General features: G+C 40.6%; 1 protein-coding gene across 4 annotated transcripts in view; it reads right to left on the reverse strand.

The window, feature by feature from the left end:
- Window positions 1-960: 960 nt before the first annotated feature.
- Window positions 961-21,545, reverse strand: part of ARHGAP19 (Rho GTPase activating protein 19) — a 59,594-nt gene continuing 39,009 nt past the window's right edge. For 3 of the 4 annotated variants that reach the window (XM_046654297.1, XM_046654294.1, XM_046654295.1), the window contains exons 7-12: window positions 18,026-18,091; window positions 16,313-16,504; window positions 12,771-12,869; window positions 8,685-8,795; window positions 8,189-8,267; window positions 961-4,755 (exon numbers count right to left, since the gene is read on the reverse strand). In XM_046654297.1, coding sequence (XP_046510253.1) covers window positions 4,745-4,755; window positions 8,189-8,267; window positions 8,685-8,795; window positions 12,771-12,869; window positions 16,313-16,504; window positions 18,026-18,091 — 558 coding nt within the window. In that variant the 3' untranslated portion in view covers window positions 961-4,744. The remainder of the gene's footprint in view (window positions 4,756-8,188; window positions 8,268-8,684; window positions 8,796-12,770; window positions 12,870-16,312; window positions 16,505-18,025; window positions 18,092-21,545) is intronic. The other variant, XM_046654296.1, reaches the window with a different exon arrangement.

Raw genomic sequence — 21,545 nt, forward strand, 5'->3', positions numbered from 1 at the left:
TTAGCCGTCAAGTACTCCTCTGGGATTCCCGTGGAAGCTACGAAATCTCTCCCTTAGACCAATCCAGATGTACACAAAAGTTTACTCAGAATTGCAGGGGCAAATGATGTCCTGAAGCACAACACAGACCCAGACTAAAATCTTTAGTGCTGAGCTCTCACATCTGAGAGCGTGGCATTATTGAAACAAGACACCACTCTCCCCACCCTACAGAGGAAGGGACATACACAAGGTCACATGCATAATAAGTAGCAGAAACATTTCAACCAGAGTTGTCTAAACTCTACAACTTGCTGCCCTAGACGAAAATGTCATTTGGTTTTTACTGTTACTGTAACTATGACTCCTTATTTTTAAGGGAGGAAATAAAGATAATGTGAGATACTGAAACCTGTGCAAAGCATTCTAGACTCAGGCATGGGAAATCAGGAAGCTCAGAATTCCCGGAGCTTCCAATCCCATTGCCTATCAGCCAAAAGCCCCGCTCCCCCTGAACCCAACCCACTCTGTTTGGCTGGAAAACAAGCCAAAAAGGCGCTTCTCTTAGAGGTTTCATATTCCTCAGAACAAGAGGCAACCTGTCAATAATATCTCAATTAAACAGGAAAAAAATCTTTTTAAAAGAGGCTACTTCTCTTTAAAATAATCATCATGGGGCCAGCCCCGTGGCCAAGTGGTTAAGTTCGCCTGCTCTGCTTTGGTGGCCCAGGGTTTCGCCGGTTCGGATCCTGGGCACAGACATGGCACCACTCATCAAGCCATGCTGAGGCGGCATCCCACATGCCACAACTAGAAGGACCCACAACTAAGAATGTACAACTATGTACTCGTGGGCTATGGGGAGAAGAAGAAAGAAAGAAAGAAGATTGGCAACAGATGTTAGCTCAGGTGCCAATCTTTAAAAAAATAAAAATAAAGTAATCCATCAATCAAAAGATGAATTAAGAGACCACTCAAAGCTTATGGATATAAAACAAATTTAATTTCAGAATATTACATGAATATAAAAGAAAGACAACACATATAATTGTTTCTTTACAGTTACATATATATAGGATATATAGTCAAAGAATGAAAAATAAAAAATGGTGACACAGTTAAGAAACCCTGCGTCTCTTGCTGAGTCAGGGACAGGGCAAAGGCGACCCTGCTATGGAGAAAGGACCTGGGGTGGGAGTGATTTCCCAACAGGTTCTGCGGGCCCCCAAGCACGTCTCGGGGAGTGCTCACTGGCTCCTTAGCACTGGCGGTGGCCTCACACACTCCAGTTTCCATGGTAACCAAGCACTCAGGCTGCTATGTACTCCACCTCCTCACTAGCCCCTCCACCGGTGGAAAGATCTCAAAATTAGCCTCTAGGAAAGCCAGCTTTTCAATACTGAGCCTTAGATTGGGTTAATTACCACTGGTTTGAAAAGCTTGTGCGTCTTAGAAACGCAAATCTTTCGCAAATTTTAGGACAATCCTGCCAAATGCTCATCTCCTTGTGGATCAAGGCCTGCCCTCAGTGCAAAGGCTCTGGGGTGGACAAGGGCAGGGACGAGGCTCTCTCCTGGGGAAAGGAGTTCTCCTGAGAAAAGACCTCAGAATGGGAGCCGTCAGTTTCGAGCATCTGTGCGAGGCCCTGTACGAAGCAAGCAAGCAGACAGAATCTAGAGAAGTCTGTTGCCAAAGATGGCTTCCCCAGTTAGGCACGGCCACACAGTCGGTCACCATCGGGCAGGGTCCCAGTGGTCACAGGTTCCCCTAGAAGGCAGTCTTTTCAAACCGCATCCTAATGTAGGTTCCTGGGAGGGAAGCTGAACAGACACTGCTATTCGGGAGGAGAGAGTGGCTCTGCTCTGACACTTTGGGATCAACCGTCTTCCTATAGGCCAACAAAACAGAGACCTCTGGATCACCCAGTGGTGGCCGCAGTCCACGGCCCTGCACCTCTCCATTTGCCAAGGTGCTCCCTTGTCATTCCTGACCGACTCTGGAAGAACATTCAGCGTGAAGAGCTTGCGGAGATCAACTGCGGTTTCAGTTACGACTCATTAAGTACCAGCTGCTTTAACAGGTTTTGGCACTCAGGCACAATCAGTGCCTCAATCTTCTCTCAGTGCTGCAGTGGAGCTTTTCAAACCACACGCATTGGGCCATCGGGTGAAAGGTTAGAAGCGCCAGTGCCCATGGTTTTCATTGACTCAAGCAGTGTAGCTCACCCAGTGCAGATCTGAATCGAGGAGGTGGTCTGCATTTTTATGCTTGTGCCTCTAGCACACTCTGCCCTATGGTGACACCACATCAAAACCCACCACACTGGCCCCAGAAAGATATGAAGTTTTAAAGACACAAGAAGAGGCATTTCCAAAGAGATTGCTCCAATGTGAAAATTAAACACAACAAAACAGATTTTTAAAATGTCTTTAGATTAAAAAAGAATTGTTAAATACTGGCTCAAAAATACCCACCCACCATGTCAGAAGAGAGACAGTACCCTTCTGTGGCAAATGATAAAGGGTTTTTGTTTTCAGTTCTCCCTAAGATTCCACAGGATTAGAACAGTCACATATTACAAGGCAGAAGGTTATGCTGTTTATTTCTCAAATTTGGCTTCCAACTGGATCACAGCTTCTATGAAAAAATGACCAATAATACCCTTACAGCAAGGGAAAGCATATTTAATAAATAACTTAAATGAAACACACATACCCAAATACACACTTACACTGCCCAAGGGGGCCAGCCATACAAAAGCACGTGCACGTGACAGACATCTCTCTCACCATCCCAGCCCCAGAACACCACCCTGATAGCGACTCCATTCAGCCAAGAGTCTCCTAAATCTCAGCCACCTCCCAGAACGAACTCAGCGACAAGGAGGCATCAGGTCACTGCTTGGCCCTCTCTACCTGACAGCACATCGAATGTGTTAACAGACCACACCACTCGGATGAAAGGCTCGACGATCAGAGAAAGGACGCACGGAGTGAAGGGAGAACCGCCCTCAGACTGGTCACACCAAAAGGGGTTTCTGTCTGAATCCACTGACGGCTAGTGCAAGGAATTTTATTTTCTCTCAAGAAGAAAAAAACTCAAATAGAAAACTACACAAGTGATTTGTTAATAAGCATTTTTAAGAATGACATAAAATTGCTCTAGAGAAATGTGCTTCTAAGCAGTTTGATACCCTTAACCATCTATTGTTCACAATCTATCAAGCTGGAAGGCCAAATTTTACTCTTTTTTTCACTATTGCTGTTACAGCCATAAAACAAACAGAAAGTATGGAAGATTGACACCCAGACGCAAAGCCAAATCTGCTCCCCCAGCATCCTCCTTAGTTTCAGAATAATGCACCATTTTTAATAGTTTAAAAATAGGTCAGCCAACCATACTTTAGAGGGCAACTGCTTCCCACAGAGGCCTGACTCGGCTCCAGCACACAGGTGAGAGTGGTTGCACAGCTTAACAGAGCAGGCACATACCGAACACTCGCCTGCCACGTGTGCTCTCCGGGCAGAGTACTTACACTAGACCAAGGCCACGCCGCTGCTCACCACAAGCACATGTGAACATCCCCACCCCAGTCAAAGCTCCAGCCCCACCTCCAACTACTTCCCGTTCCCGTTCCGACAGGAGAGGGACGGTGCAGCAACCGCTGCTGGAATATTGGTGATAAGGCACAACTGCTTCCAAATGAGAACATTCTTTCCTTTAAATCCTCTCAGAAGGAGTCGTCCTGGACATAAAGCCAGCCAGCCCCATCCTAGTCATACTCCAGAGCTTCCGCTACATACAGATATTTCAGCAAACCTCTACTAAGCTGTCAGAGACTGTCCTTGAGTCACAGTAATTTGGCACATTAGTACTGGCACCAGAGATGTTTTAGGTGAGAGGAAACTGAATGAAGGAAACGAGTTCAGCAACCACACACTTATTTTGGCATCACAGAGGAAAGGGGAAGAGAGGGAGGGAGGAAGATGGGAGGGGGGAGGGAGGCAGGAATACAGTTTAATAATTGACATTGGTTAAAGTATTATATCCTTCTGAATTCTCCTTTTTCAACACTGCAGGCCAAATACCCTGCAATCTCAGGCCCAAGAACTAGAAAATTTCCAGGAAAGCTATAAATTCTTTGGACACAAGGTATTGAGGAATAGAGCCTCATGAGATAAAGAGCTTTCCCAAGGCTTAAGGTGAAAAAGAAGGGAGAGACTTCTGGGTTAGAATCCACTTAGATTACCTATCCCCAAAAATGGCTTTTAACAAAAAATTAACAAACAACAAATAAACAAGAAACAACCACCAACATACCCCAACACTATCAAAACAGAGAAAAGCCCAAAATATCAGTTAAAAATAACATCAATCTACCAGGATTGACAGTCCTTTTAAAAAAATCACTGGCAGTTGAGCACAACTTTCATAGTTTTAAAAATAGAATGTGCCTGAAGAAATACATGGAATGAGCGCTGGAGTCCACCTGGTTCTGCCCATTGACTGTGCAGCTTAAGTTGGCTGGCTGGTTAGTGGTTTCCCCGTAATATTAAAAAGAGAGAGAGCGAGCGAGCTGCTAGCCCTGGTTAGATGGCAGAGCCCGCAGACCCCTCCGGTGAGCGGGTTCAGAGGCATCAGTCAGGCCGAGGATTAGCTGACTTCACGACTCAAAACGCAGCAAGTCCTGGCTCCTTTGTGAGCGGTAATGACACCCGGCCCACTAAGGAGAAAATTCCCGGTGGACAACAGAACTCTGGATCCATCAGAGGAATCCTAGGTTGAAAGAGAAACAAGAGCATTAAGCATGTTTATAAATACTTCTTTTTGCAAACATCCCACCTAAAAGCTAGAGGATCTAAACTTAATATTTTCTACAAGCTGAGAGTTAAAGAGTTTGAGAATTTAGGATTCTCACGAAGTAAACATCACTTGCTCTAACCTCAGTTCATTAAATCATCTCAATGGCAATAACAGCTACCACTTTACTATGTGCGTATTTTTCCCCAGGCACTGCTCTAAGGTCTTTACATACGTTACCTCATTTATCCTCACAACAACCTGTGCTTGAGGTAATGCTCCTGCCACTTTACAGGTGAAGAATCGGAAGCCTACACAAGTTAAACTGGCCCCAGGATATACAGCTATTAGCAGCGAAGCTGACAACTGAACCCAAGCCTGGAGCCCTGTTCTTGCCACCACCACGCCTCTCACCAGCGAACGCTTACTAAATGCCTCCCAGATGCAAGGCACTGTCATTATCGGGAGGAAGAGAACAGAAGACAGGAGGCCACGGATAAATTCTTAAGTCTGGCCCACGTCTTTCAGAAGAGAGACCAGCTACAGAGATAAGATGATACATGGGAACTAAAAAACTATGATAAATCATCCTAAATGTCAACCTTTCAGTAGCATTAATAAGAGTTCAAAGGAAAAAGTCTATCTGGCTGGGTTAGCCAAAGAAGGCTTCAGACAGGAGGAGGGGCACAGGCAGAGCTTTGCAGAATGGGTAAGATCCTGACTGCTGAAAATAATGCCCTTTAATAAGCAGGTGCTAAATCAGCAGCTCTCATCTGGGGGTGACTTTGCCCCCTCCTCCCCAGGGAATACTTGGCAATGTCTGGAGGCATTTTTGGATCTCACAACTGGGGGAAGAGTGCTACTGGCATCTAGTGGGTAGAGACCAGGGATGTTGCTAAACACTGTACAATGCACAGGACAGCCCCCAAAACAAAGAATTATCTGACCCCAAATGTCAGTAGTGCCAGGCTGAGAAACCCTCTGTTAAATAAACATCTTTTTGGTGTATGCTATTGACGATGATGATAATAAAATTGCATTATGGTCTTCAAAAAATATTTGTTCCTTTTGTAAATCACGTCAAAAAAATCTAGGGTTGTACTCATGTAAAAGAAATAGATGGCAGGCAACTAGATCTGTGGGCTTAGAGATTAAAGAGGGTTCAGATCTGCAGATGCAGACTGAGTTATCTACTGACTTATCATAGCAGAACTGAGCTGAAGAAGGAGACCAAGCTGCTACGAGGAGGAAAAGCAAGAGCTGAGACGAGCAGAGAAGTTAAGGTAGAGCGCTGAAAGCCACAATGAGGTGGAGGGGTGAGCAGACGACAGTAAGCCACTGCAGAGATGGAAAAGCACTAAAGGAAGGAGGAGCACAAGAACAGTGTGACATGACAGCCAAGGAAGGCAGTTCAAGACAGAGGAAGTGACCAGGGAGAGAGCAAAGTGAAAATGCCATCGCCTGATCCAGTGGAAGGTCATTCATTATCTGTGGGCCTCCACTTTTCTAAATCACTAACATTTTTGAGAATCTAATAAAAACTATATATTCTCTCCTCCAGAAAAATGCATAGCTGCATCTACATATAAAATTACATCAAAAATATCAGGAACTTTATTAGGACCCTTAGGAAGTCCACAGTTAACAGGTCAAGAATCCCTGCTCTAAAACCTGCGGGTAAAATATTAAACTCGCTTATTTTTTTAACGCATTTCTTTCTTCCTAAAGCAGCGTTTGTCAATATAGAAGGATATTGTTTCTTGATTATCCTCAAAAATGAAAGTGACGGGCTGGCCCCGTGGCCGAGTGGTTAAGTTCACGCGCTCCGCTGCAGGCAGCCCAGTGTTTCGTCGGTTCGAATCCTGGGCACAGACATGGCACCGCTCATCGAGCCACGCTGAGGCAGCGTCCCACATGCCACAACTAGAAGGACCCACAACAAAGAATATACAACTATGTACCGGGGGGCTTTGGGGAGAAAAAGGAATAAAATAAAAAATCTTTAAAAAAAAAAAAATGCAAGTGACAAAAGGTGTAGCTGATACGAAACAATGTGTCCTTCAAAAATAACTTATGCTTGACTTTGACTTATGGATAAACAGGTAGAAATATTTAGACACACATAAACACCAAACTTGCCTCAATCTGACAGCTCAGCCTAGCAGTGAGAAGCAAGGTGGAAAGAACAGAGAGTTCAGATAAATTCGTTCAGTGGTAAGTAAGGAGACTATACAGACATCTAATTTTCTAGAAAAGGATAAAATTTATGCATAACGATTGGGCTTTTGTTCTCTTTCTACTGCTGACGTCTCACTTAGTAATCGTGTTCATGTCTGAGGGGTGAGAGACCACTTCAGATACCACGTCACCTGTCGCACGAGCCTTAAACAAGCCCGCGTCTCATCCATCCTCTTCCGTAACAATTAGGACTACTGTTAATGCTTTAACTGTCACAGTGTGCTTCCAAAACATTATTTCCATTGAGCCACCTAAGAAATCTGTGAAGTAGACATAACTACCATCCCCAATTTCAGGGGAGAAAACCTGGACTCAGAGAGAATGAATGGTTCTCCCGGGCCAGAGGAATGATGACTCAAATCATGTCTAACTACAAAGCCTCTGGTCTTCCAGGGAACCGCACGCTTCAGAGGAAAGCACAGCAGCCCTTGCCTTTTACCACAAGAGCCTGGGGCAACCAGCAGTCCCACCACTAAATAATCCTTTTTGTCCTAAATGTCCCCAAAAGCTGTTTATCTGGAAAGCTTCACTGAATAAACAAAGCTAAATCTACACACAAAAGGAACATAACTACTCCAGGTTTACTGACTGTATTCTCAGCACCTCTGTACTTGGTTTCACAAATTAGTTTATACTTGCTTTTAATTTGCTTAATAAGTTGTGTTTTAAGCTTTCTTTTTGGTGAGGAAGACTGGCCTGAGCTAACATCTGCTGCCAATCTTCCTCTTTTTTCTTTTTTATCTCCCCAAAGGCCCAGGACATAATTGTATATCCTGGCTGTAAGTCTTTCTAATTCTTTTACATGGAACATCGCAACAGCATGGCTTGATGAGCGGTGCCATGTCCTCGCCCAGGATCCAAACCGGCGAACCCCAGCCCACCGGGCCGGCCCCTTAACAAGTATTTTTCACATGTGCTCTGTCTATCCAAGAATGCAGAGACCGTGTGGGTCTGTGTTCACAGCTCTACCCCTCAGCACCTGGGACAGTGCTGAGGAGATGCTCAATAACCACCCAGTAAATGAATTCAAGGGCAAGGACCCGGCCTCACAGTTTTCACATCGCTTCTGACTACAACCATACAACACTGGGAATTCAAAGAACGCTACTGACTGGCTAGATGCAGAAGGGAACTACATTCAGGTAGAACACAAAGTAAATACCGTTTGTACCTTTTTTCCCCTCTTTCTTCCCCTCAGACCACTTCAATCTCGTTGGTGTCATCGTGACAGCTGGAGAGCCCGAATACACCTGCAACAAGAAAATTTTATAGTGGCTTAAATGTTTAACATTGTTCCTACAGACACACTTTACTAGCAGAGGAATTATTTATTTGTTCAATTTTAATGTGAAGACTTTTACTGATGTAGCTATATCTCATTGATCTGAACTGATTTTATTGTTGGCTTAATGAAGGAACCATGCCTGGGACAGCCTGAAGGACAAGTCCACAGATAGGGCAGGGCCAGGCAGGCCTGGCTCAAATGTTCCCCGCCCTGTGGAGGCCCCAGTCAGAACTACTCCCTCCAACACTTTGTCTGCAGAGCTATTTCACTGTGTCTGTCATCTCTACATATGCACACAGTAAAGCAGATGATAGTATACCAATTTTCCTCCTTTCTACAAATGCACACATACAAAGAGAAAGTGCAAAGAACAGTATCTTACTAAGTTCATATTTTCTTTGCTGGCTCTCTTCAGTTCACCAATGGCTATAGATTCCGGAGTAGCGTACTTGTTTTTCTTTTCTGACATCATCTGATTTCCCAGTACCTTCCGCTGGTTTAGGAAGAGAAAATATTTGATTTATAAACATCTACTGTAAGTATATTATAGCCAAACTGGCCTTCAAAACTACAGTTTCTTGGGTTAAAAAAGACCCCGGCTTTCTGATAAATTCTCCCATGCCATCTTACACAAGGGAGGCCAAGCATGTTACCAAAAACCGGAAATCATTGCCTTTCTTTAGGTGAACACTTTTCCTCTACATTTAAAAGGGCTGAAACGTTAGAAGCAGCTGTATAGTTGGTGTAAACTAGCTAACACAGGCCAATTACAGTGTGCTTCAGAGACCATAAAAGAAACTCCAGTTACTCACCAGTACAATTTTTTTCCCCAAAGACATGTCGTCTCTGGCAGCTCTTAAGAGTGCCCTCCCCTCTCCTCACCAAGGGTACTTACACTGGGTCCACTCTAAGACTTGCTTCCCTGTCATTTCCTCACACAGGACTGGGGAACTTGGAGAAATTCTGTAAGAATTTCTAATATAGCCACAAGAGAGTAGAGGCCTTCTTAAGAGGGTCACATGGCAGTACTGACATTCAGAGCAAGACTAAAAGCCCTTTCATCTCTAAACGGCTCAGAAGCTGATGTAACTCCCTGTACCAGCTGACAGCGACAAGTCTACCACCTTTGGAGAAATCTCCCTTTTTTCTCCTTAGAGAATAAATTTGACTTCCAACAAGAAGAACATATCAAAACCAGAACATTAAGCTCTACAATATAAATATTAGCAGCAATATTCAGAATATTCTGATATAATAAATCATTTACAGGAGAGGAATTTTTGAGGAAAAAAGTCTAGCCAAAAAAAGGGATCAAAGCAGGATAGAAATCAAACAGCTAAAACACAGAAATGCTGAAAAAATAAGACCAGTACATCTTCCTTTTGGAAGTCAGCTATCACCTCAGAGCAAGGAGAGTTGAAGAGGCCAGGAGCCACAGGACCGGCTATAAAGCTTCTAACGAACTTGTTCAAAGACATTCCATTACTCCATCGCTACTGAGCAGAAACTTACATGCACTATTAGCTCAAAAGTCTCCTCATTTATAATGAAAACACTTTACCCTTCTGTTTTCTAAAACTTGTAATATTTATGTTTAAAATGGTCGTTCTAAAATGTCTTATTCTGATAGAATTGTAAGCTCTTTTATAATTCTAAAGTTCTAAATTCTCTCTCAGTAAAGAAGATGGCAGCTGCTAAGAGGATACCATATATTTACATTTCAAGCAACAATGCATCTAGAACCAACTGCAGGAGAAGAGCTCGCTATGAAGAGAAAACTATACCCAGCTAACTTCAGTTAAAGAAATATCTGTTTGTCTAACACACAGAGAAACATTTATTTGACTTTAACTTTTTTGGTTATCAATCATCTCTATGAGGGAATGACAGGATTACAAGTAAAACGAACCAAGGATATTCATTTTACTTGCCACGTCTAAGCAGGTGAATAATGTTCTAGGGTTCTAGCAAAGATAATTTTTTTTTAATTGTGGTAAGATATACAGAACACAAAATTTACCATTTTAACCATTTTTAAGTGTACAGTTCAGTGGCATAAGTATAGTCACATTGTTGTGCAACCATCAGCACCATCCATCTCCAAACTTTTTCATCTTCCCAAACAGAAACTCTGTACCCAATAAACAAAAACTCCCAACTTCCTCCACAGCCCTGGTCCCTGACAACCACTATGGTACCTTCTGTCTCTATGACTGACTACTCCAGAGACCTCCCTCCTAAGTGGAATCATGCAGTATTTGCTCTTTTGTATCTAGCTTATTTCACTAGCATGATGTTTTGAAGTTTCATCTGTGTTGCAGCATGTATCAGAATTTCTCTCCTTTTTAAGGCTGGATAATCTTCCATTGTGTTCAGATATACGTATTTTGTTTACTGATTCATCCATCAATGAACACTTGGGTAGCCTCTACCTTTTGGCTATTGTAAACAATGCCACTACAAACATGGGTGTACAAATACCTATTCATGTCCCTGCTTTCAATGTTTTGGGATATACACCCAGAAGTAGAATTCCTGGTTCATATAATAATTCTATTTTTAACTTCTTAAGGAATCATTATACTGTTTTCCATAGTGGTTGCAACATTTTACATTCCCACCAACAGTGCACAAGAGTTCCATCTACCCACATCCTCATCAACACTTGTTATTTTCTGTTTTTTTGATAATAGCCATCCTAGTGGGTGTAAATTGGTATCTCATTGTGGTTTTGACTTGCATTTCCCTAATGATAAGTGATACTGAGCATCTTTATGTGTGCTTATTGGCCATTTGTGTATCTTCTTCGGAGAAATGTCTATTTAAGTCCTTTGCACATTTTTTTTTCTCCCCAAAGCCCCAGTACATAGCTGTATATCCTGGTTGTAGGTCATTCTAGTTCTTCTATGTGGGATGTCACCACAGCATGATTTGGTGCACGGTGTGTAGGTCCATGCCCAGGATCAGAAGTGGCAAACCCCAGGCCCCGAAGCAGAGTGTGTGAACTTAACCACTTGGCCACGGGGCTGGCCCCACTTTGCCCATTTTTTAATCAGGCTGTTTTTTCTGCTGTTGTGTAAGAGTTCTTTTTATATTCTGGACATTAACCTCTTACCAGATACATGTTTTACAAATATTTTCTCCTGTTCTGTGGGTTGCCTCTTCACTCTGCTGATAGCAAATGAAATTCTGATGTCAAGCAAACCTAATGTCCCAGAGGCTACTGGCCCTAGTGGGCCAGGATTGAGAGTGAGTTCTAAACTTCTATTAATGATATAAAAAAATTAATGAAAATTAGAGTTAGATGAAGTTGCAACTGCTAATAACTGCAGCTTAAAGAAAAAAATATATATATTACAAGGTAATTTTTTTAGGGCACAATTTTTAATTTTAAGCAAAGAGCTCCTTAATGTTGCTGGATTTATAGATTTTAAAAATGTTAAAACAATTTTAGGGGCCAGCCCCATGACTAAGTGGTTAAGTTCACATGCTCTAGTTCAGAGGCCCAGGGTTTCGCCAGTTTGGATCCTGGGCTCAGACACGGCACCGCTCTTCAAGCCATGCTGAGGTGGTGTCCCACATAGTACAACCAGAGGGACCTACAACTAGAATATACAACCAGAAGGACCCACAACTAAAGTATACACCTAAGTACTGGGGGGCTTTAGGGAGAAGAAGAAGAAAAACAAAAAAGATTGGCAACAGATGTTAGCTCAGGTGCTATTCTTTAACAAAAAAAAAATTTTAAAGAAAAACAGTAGAACCAAGAATAGTGCTAATCTCTCTCCAAGTTAACCAGAACCTTGCCTTAGTTTGTTTACGCCTGGAAAAGTGAACTCCATATCAAGTTATCTACTGCCACCTGATGGCTGTATCCCTTAACTGCAAGTGCAGATGGTCACAGACTGGTAAATTCAATCTGCAGTGATGGCAGCAACAGCACAGAAGTATACATTGCATGTGTTTTAAAAACAAGATTTTTAATGAATTTGATACAAAGGAAGGGAATACAACAGCTGACCAAAATATTAAGTTCACAAAAATTTGAGATACCAAAAACTCATTAGTCTATTAGAAAATCTATTTTCTAACAATTTCCCTTGTTTCTGTCAACTTTCTCACTTCTCCATAACATTATTGCAAATGGCACAAGGAAGTGTGTGGCACAAGGCAGGTTGTGAAGCAAAAGAGCCTGTCTGCTCGGGAGGAGGCTCTGCCTCAGCCCCAGAAGAGAGGAAGGGCCTTCACTGCTTTCATTCCTCACTTCTAACATAGAGCCCCTTCTCCGATTGGAAACACAACAAAATGCTTTGAAAAATAAAAGCTTTTCTAAATTCTATCCTTATCACCTGACACATGAACCCTTTATAGGATCCCAAAGAGTGAAGAAAACGGTTTATGCATAAGAAAAGTCAGATGCTAAGTATTCTTACAGCCAACGCTGAAAACAACAGAACAGCATACTCACCTTAATAAGGCCGCTGAAGGACCGTGACCGGGCCCTCTTCTGTGCCCGGGGAGTACAAGGTTCCTTCTGGGGTGTCTGGGTCACAGCGTGCTTATTAAACTAAAAGAAAACATACAGAACATTTTGTTCATATTCTCCCATCAGGAGACAGCATTCTGTGACAACCAATAGCTAAGTGTAAATACCCAGAAAAGTCCAGGAAAAAGCGAGTCTGTATATATATGGATTAGCAAGTTGGCAAGCAAATCACAAAGGCAGAAATCATGCTGCCAAAAACAAGTCAAAATTTATTAAATTAGTCTGAGGGTTAATTAAATTAAGTTAAATTAAATAGTGCACACCAAAAAAAAAATGGAATTGGAATCAGATCAAGCTTCTACAATGAGCCCTAACTACCAGTTTATAGCAAATACAGAGGACTGAGGAACATCTTAAATAACACCACAGGGATGCAAAGAGCAAAATCCAGACTGTGAGAGACTAACAATCTGGTCTCTTTCACAAATAAAGTGTAGAGAGAAAGTGAGGGGGAGAGAGAGAATGTGTGTACGGGTGTGTAAATGCAATGTGGGGTCCTGGATTGGATCCTAAAACAGAAAAAGGATATTAGTGGAAAAACTGGTAAAATCTGGATAAAGTCTGGAATGTTAATAGTGTTGTGACAATATTAATTTCTCAGTTTTGACAATGTCAGTATGAGGAGGGACCAAGTGAAGGGTATGTGGGAATAAGTCTCTGCATTATCTTTGCAATTTTTCTCTAAATCTAAATTATTGCAAATTTAAAAGTTTCTTCAAACAAACAAACCTTGGCAATTTTTTGGGGTGAGGGGAAGGAGAGACAGAAGGAGGCATCTAGTAGATGTATCAACCAAAAAAAAACACCGCATACTCTTTGATCATGCCACTTCTAGGAAGTAATCTGCAATAAAAATACTTATGAACAAAAATCTATGAACTAAAAAATGACCTAATTTCCCCAATATGTCCAGTAGAAGGTGAAGTGTATATACATTAGTTATATATGATAAAATATTATACAACCATTAAAAATGTTTACAGCCTTTCAACGAGAGGGAAAATGCTCATAATATAATGTTAAATGAAAAGGGTAGGATACAAAAAACTGAACATATATTATGATCTCAATTGAGCAAAAAAAAAAATGTGAAATACATATTCACGGAAAGAAACACTAGAAGGAAATACTCTAAAATGTTATCAGTGATTATGTCTGGATAATTATAGGTGATTTCTATTTCCTTCTTTACAGTCTTCTGAAGGTTTGAATATTTCTATGGTGATTATTCATTATTTTTATAATCATAGAAAAAAATCAGGAAATAGAAAGTTATAGTTTCTTCAAAAAGAAACAGCAGTATTTTAAATGTATACAAGGAATTTGCAAGCATGCATGAGAAAATACTTATGCTGTAATGTTTAGTGAAAAAGCCAGAGATAAAAGAAAGTATATGGTATGATCATAACTATGTAAAAATAAATCCATAGGAAAAAGACAGAAAGAAATACCCAAAATGTAACCAGTGGTAGGATGAGTGATTTATTTTCTTCTTATCCTTCTCTATAATTTCCTATTTTTCTAAAAAGAGCAAAAATAATGTTAGTTTTTCCCTTTTTTTTGTTTTTTAAAGATTGGCACCTGAGCTAACATTTGTTGCCAATCTTCTTTTTTTCCTTCTTCTTCTCCCCAAAGCCCCCCAGTACATAGTTGTATATTCTAGTTGTAGGTCCTTCTAATTGTGGCATGTGGGACGCCGCCTCAGCATGGCCTGATGAGAGGTGCCATGTCCGCACCCAGGATTCAAACTGGTGAAACCTCGGGCCACCAAAGCAGAGTGCGAGAACTTAAAAACTCCGCCATGGGGCCGGCCCCACGCTTTGTATTATCTTTCATCCTCAGTGTTCTTGATGAGAGAAGTCACTACACTTGTCCTACCTGAACTGCTGTCTTAGTTTCTACCAAGAATTAAATCACTACACTGCTTTGAATCTGTAATGACACTGAGCCAACACCCTGTAAAATTCCAGTCATAGCACATTCTCAAAGTCACTTCAAAGGGAGTGACAGAAAACTTCCCTGAAAGGGTGTGTCAATTCTTACGAACAGCACAGTTCAACATCTTCTGAGCACTTGTTTATGTCTAGCCCTATGCTTGAGATTAGGTATAAAAAAAATAAATAAAATCACAGACTTCTTCCCTCAGGAGAGTGCCAGTTGAATAAGAAGTCAAGAGGCTGACCTGGCCTGTTCACCTAAAATTCAAGAGAGGCTGAGACAACATAAGTTTCCTGAGAAAGAAACTAACCAACCCACCAGGATTTACTCAAGCTACACTTTGAGTTTCAAAATAACAAATGAGAGAGCTAATTTTGCTCCCATAGCTCCAAAATAAACAAACTTAGCCACTAGAATTCCTATTTCCAGTATCAGACCAGGCCCTTGATTTATATGTTTTTGACAAATAAAAATGGCAAGCAATAGGATATATTGGAGAATATGAGGAAGCCATTTGGTATAAACCTAATTCGGCCTGACCTTGTTTTTTCAAAAGGGCCTGACGGAGGCCGTTGAGCATGCATTGTATATCTGCTTTAGAGATTCCCTATGGCAAGAGCAAAGGCCCTTGAGGTAAAGGTGCAACTTCCCTGCCCCTCCCAACGTTGGCGTCTCCTTAAGGATTAAGCATCTTTCCTTAGGCTAGAAACTGATTGCTGCGCTCACCTGTGACTGCCCAGCTCGAGACAACAGACTTGCCTCCTGCTACGCCCACCAAGATAGCAGACCCACTACCTGCTGTGTCCATCAAGCGCTGTGCGACAGGGCAATCTTGTGACTATTGTGGGAGGGACATTTCAATCATATGTGAAACACCCTGTTTGGGGGTATATAACCACTCTGTGCACCCCACTTCTTTGGTGCCCTTTCTTCCTTCGGGAAGAAAGGCCCCGGGCCATGGTCCTCAGATTTCAGCTCAGAATAAACTCACCCAAATTTTCATTTACAGATTGGTTATGGATTATTTTCGTCAACATTTTCTAACTGCAAACAACTCACTAAGAGCTACCACTTTTGCTCTGCTATGCCAGTCACTTTACAGAGATTACCTCTAATCTTTACAACCATGAGACATGGCATTACAACCTTACAAACAAGAAAATCGAAATTCAAAAAGATTAAGTTATTTCCCAAGAAAATCTGAAGAGTTTAAACTTTGGAGCAATATATTGTACCTGCTGGTTCTCTCAGCAAACTTGGTACATGGCCAAATTAGAGAAACTAACCACACCTGGGTCCTTCCGTTTAACCCTAGAAATGCAAGAGCCCCCACTCCTTTCTCTAGCAGAACAGAGGGACAGAGAGCGCCACAAGGTTCCAGAGACAAATCTCCTTTCCTGGCTGAGCCAAAGCTTGGGCCAATAAGAGCCAAAAAGCAAATAAGATTCTTAACAATATTCTAGAGTGAGTCTACAACCACAATCACATTCCTAAAGCCCTGTCACTGTTCCCCTGCCTTCAGGCACCTGTCTGATAAGCTGTTTCTTCTTTGCTGACTCCGGCATATTGTGAACATGTTGGAACAGCTCTCTCAGTGCCTCTTCCGTACGCTGCTGAGTTTCCTCCTGATGAGAGCAGAAATCTACCTGGTTTCGTTTCTGAAATTTTGCCAGTTGGAAGGACTTAGAATGACAGGAAGCTGTTAGATCAAGATCATCCTAGAGAAAATTTAAAAGAAAAATGAATTAATATATCCTGCCAGCTTTGCTTTCAGATTCCCACAACCCTGGAACAAAAAGGGGAGATGGAGTGGGGAACATGGTATATTCTTATACCCAGGAACAAGAAAAATCTAAATACTATTATCAGATAAAGAAAAACCTGTAATTATAGTGTTTTGGGGTGTAGGGTTTTTTTGGTAAGGAAGATTGGCCCTGAGCTAACATCTGTTACCCATCTTCCTCTTTTATTTATTTATTTTTTTGGCTTGAGGAAGATTGTCGCTAAGTTAACATCTGTGCCAATCTTCCTCTATTTTGTATGTGGGATGCCACCACAGCATGGCTTGATGAGCAGCATGTAGGTCTGCCCCAGGGATCCAAACTCACAAACCCCAGGCCACCAAAGCAGAGCATGTGAACTTAACCACTACACCACCAGGACAGCCCCTATAGACTATCTTAATAGCCCATTCCTATGACCTACCCAGAGAGCCTAAATTCATTCAGAATATCGCCATCAAAAGTTATATTTATAGAAAAGTCCAGTTTTCAAAGCATCTTTTAATCGCAAGTAATTCTCATTGCTATTCTGTGAAGGAAGCAGGGGAAGCAGCATTCCTATTTGATTGAAGAATTGAAGTTAAGCTACAGGTTTAAGTTGTCTACATACTAAAGCGGCAGACCCATCTTGGAGCCCAAGCGCACTGGCTCTTGGCTGGTGCTCTTTCCCACCCTCAGCAACATGATATGACAACTACACGGCAGTGGTAGAACAGAAACAACTCTCTAAGAAAACCCACACTCCAGTTAAACTAGGTGAAATCAAACACTGTTTTCATGGTCACACCAAATATTTGCTGAATGAGAGGTAGAAAGAAACAGGAGCAAGAAAAACAGCATAAGATGAAAGCTTAAGTTTATTTCTAACCAAGACAGACTAAATAAAAATCATCAAAAAGTGCTGGTGAAGTTTTTTAAACTTCTCACTTTTAAAGCTCAATAATCATATGTAACCTTGCTATAAACATCACACATTTGCTTTCTAAGCGCATGTGATCTCAAGTCTTTTAGCTACTTGATAGAGTGTTACGTTACTACTGAACCTGAAATGAGAATGTATTACATAAAATTGTTCTCTTATTACTGTAAGATACTTAATACATCTGCTATTTACAGATTGTTTGTTTATATCATACGTGCTAAGAATGCATATGGGCTTTATGAAAAACCTATCAACACACAGTCTGGGCCATCACTCCTATGCAAAGGATACCGTCCACCAGTGGAGCACTTCTGAAAGCAGGCATGGAGACTGTGTGTAGGGGCATTTTTATTTCAACATATCACTTTCTTCTCATTCTTTTTCCTTATCTCAAAATGACTAGATAATTTGAACTATAATATTAAAAACATTTTATTTTCCATGGCTTTACTTTGATTTCACACCTTGTTTTAAAACTCCACCAATCTTAATTAACTCTCTTCTTGTTTGGGCTAAGAGCGATTTCCTATTCTTACCTTTGATGCTTGAGTTCTGGATCCCAAATAGTGCAATCTGGCACATTCACGAATGTAAACAGGAGCCTGGGCAAGATATAAAAGAAAGCAAAGACCAAATAGTTAGTAGGATCTCAAATTCTTTCAAGACACAAGGACAGTGGTTCTCAAAATGACGTGACTGGCAGATTACTTTGGAAAAACAAAAGATCCTCAAAATTCCCTATCCCATAGCTTCCACCAAAAAGATACTCAGCAAATCTGATGGAAAAACTGTGAGATGACTACTGTGGCTGTTGCTGTTTTAAGATTCAAATAAGACATGTATATAGTTAAATGAGCCAGACACAAAAATACAGATATTTGTAGTAATGTTTACATTTGACAAAAACCACCCCCAAAATTCTTACAAATTACAAGTGGTCCCCAAGTTACATTTTAGGATCATTGTATAGAAAATACCATTTAGAATTACTATGGGCTAACAACAGACAGGAAGAATTTAACTTACTGATATATTGTCAAGAAACCTGTGACAAGTACCCTGACACAGTCCCGCTAGAAGTGTGAAATAATACAACCACTATGGAAGAGAATTTGGCAACATCTAAGAAAATTACATTTGCATTTACTCTTTAACCCAGAAATCTCACTTCTGGGGATCCATCCTAAAGACATAACTCCAGAAATACAAAACACACCTGGATCAGATTAATTAAAAGGTTGGACACAACCTGAATGTCTATCAATCGGGGACGGGTTGAATGAATTTTTATACATCCATACAGTGCAGAACGAGGCAGTCATTAAAAACCAAAGAAGAGGGATCGGGCCAGTGGTGCAGTGGTTAAGTTTGCACACTCCGCATTGGTGGCCTGGGGTTCATGGGTTTGAATCCCGGGCACAGACCCACACAGTGCCCATCAAGCAATGCTGCGGCAACATCCCACATATAAAGTGGAGGAAGACTGGCATAGATGTTAGCTCAGGGCTAATCTTCCTCACAAAAAAAAAAAAAAGGAAGGGAAAGAGGGAGGGAGGGAAGAAACACTTTATGAACTGACATGGAGTAATTTCCAGATCTACTGTTGAGTGAGAAAAGTTACAAAACAGTATATAAAGTACTTGTGTAAGAAAGAAGAAGAAATAAGAATATACACACATTTATTTGTTTTTACAAAAATAAACACTAAGAAAATAAACCAGAAAATAATGAAAATGGTTAGAGAAGAACTGAGATTTCTCTAAGTACACCTTTTTTGTGTGGTTTTGACTTTTCAACCATTTAAATATACTACAGATTCAAACAGTAAAATTAAATCCAAAAGGAAAAAAGGGCAAACTCTAAAATTGAACACAAACAGAAAAAAAAGAACATATCTGTATAGCAAATTGAGAATAAAAGCACAGAGGAAGGAATTATTTCACCTAACTTTTGAAAACTATTCTGACTCTACATCCTTAGCGAGGTATAGTCAAGGGAAAAGGACCTACAGGGAAGTCTTCAACTCCCATCAGCAGTTTGTACAGGTTTACTGTGAGTAGTAACAGCCATATTATTTTGAAACCAATTTATGTATATTGTAGGATAAAGCAAACAACATATATAAATGCTATGAAAATCTGGAAATTGCAATGTGAGGAAAAAAGAGATACAAATATAAAGAAGAAAAAGCTCTGTAATGTTAAATCTAAACTGGAAATAATATGACCTGACGATTTCTTGTTAAAAAGTTTTAATCTACTTCCTCGCTCTCAAAGAGCCTACACACCATGACACTCCAGAAACAATGAGTATACCTAGAGTTAAAAAACCAAGGCTGCCTGGAGAAAATAACTGATCCCAGGTCCAGGGCAGAGGAAGAACAGAGGGAGGTGAGGACCTTTTACGCCAGAAAGGAAACACCCAAAGACTAATGGAGTCCCGTCAAAAAGTCACAGCAGGAACCAGCTGGCAAGGGCAATCACTGGCCAAATCTGGGACAACATGAACATCAAAACTAATAACTGAAACTAACTAACACTGTGAATAACTAAAAATCCATGAGTCTATAGAAATACTCAAAAAAAAAAGGAGAATGAGACAGAGAAACGGAAAGCTCTTCTCCAACACAGAACATCAGCTAATAAAGATTACAGAACAGGATCAGAAAAACACTATTTTGTAATACTCAGTGTAGTCACAGATTCCAGCAGGATTATCAATGGATGTTAAAACCATTATATTAGGCAATCCCCCTGCAGGTTCCTTACTAATTGCAAAGGGAAAACTGTGCCTTTATAATTGAGACTCGGCAGTTAGCAAAATTAGCGCAACTAGGAATGAGACAATGTGGCGTTCTGTGCCTCCTGATGCGATGCATTATGATATACACAAACCCGAAGTATCTTTGCCCAAACTGCTTAACATGAATCTAATCAAGCCTCTAGACCCAACTTCCAGTTCACAGGAACCACATAAAAGGAGAGAGAGGAACAAGTTAAATGACCTTGAAAAAACAATAAGATAAATCTAGAATGTGGAATATTCTACAACACAATTGGCTTGAACACTTCAACAAATCAATGACATGAAGTAAAAGCAGAAAGAGTGTTCCAGGTTAAAAGCAGCATAATAATCAAAAGCAATACATAAAATTCAATTAGCTTATTTTTTTTAAAAAAAGCAGCTATGAAATACATTCTTAGGACAAATGGAGAAATTCAAATATGTATTGAATATTAGCAGATAGGAAATTCTTACTAATTTTCTTAGATGTGATAATGCTATTGTGACTATTTGGACAATATTCTTATTCTTATGAGATTCATGCTTAAGTATTTAGGGTGAAGTATCATGATGTCTGCAATTTACTGTCAATAGTTCAACCAAAAATAAAGTATGAATACAGAGAGAGACAAAGCTGAACATCTGCTGAATCTAAGAGTTCTATGAGTATTCAGTGTTTCACTCAACTTTTCTCTATATTTGAAAATTTTCATAATAAAGTTTTTAAAAAAGAGTCTCATGGCAAAGACATTATATCTATAGTTTAATTTTTAACTTGAAAACCTATAAAGTAGAGCTTAAGACTCTACTACTTACTCTACTTTAAGAAAATTCCTTCAAACAAGAACATGACAGAACCCATGCCACCTATTCTATAAATTAAAAGAAAACAGCTCTGCCCCAAAAAGATACTATAGCTGAAGGGATACCCAGCAAGGGAGCCAGTAGCATATTGGTTTAAATGAAAATTTGAGGGTCTTAAGCATTATACAATTCATAGGGAAACAACAAAAAGACTTCCCAGATACAGTGGGAAGTGGCCTTAACTGTATATATAAGTCCCTAGGATAAGATGTTTTGCAGCGAGATAAAACCAGACTTGGTCAGAGAGTACCGAACACAACTACAACTAGTTAAGAGGAATTCTAGAAAAAATGGAAGAGCAGGGGAAAAAAACACAAAGAACACAGAATGAGGCAACACAGGATGAGGATTAAGGAGGTGAAAATTCCACCCAAAGAAGCCTGAGAATAAGAAGACACAACAAAGCAC

Source organism: Equus quagga, chromosome 2 (genome assembly GCF_021613505.1).
Source record: "Equus quagga isolate Etosha38 chromosome 2, UCLA_HA_Equagga_1.0, whole genome shotgun sequence".
Lineage (NCBI taxonomy): Eukaryota > Metazoa > Chordata > Mammalia > Perissodactyla > Equidae > Equus > Equus quagga.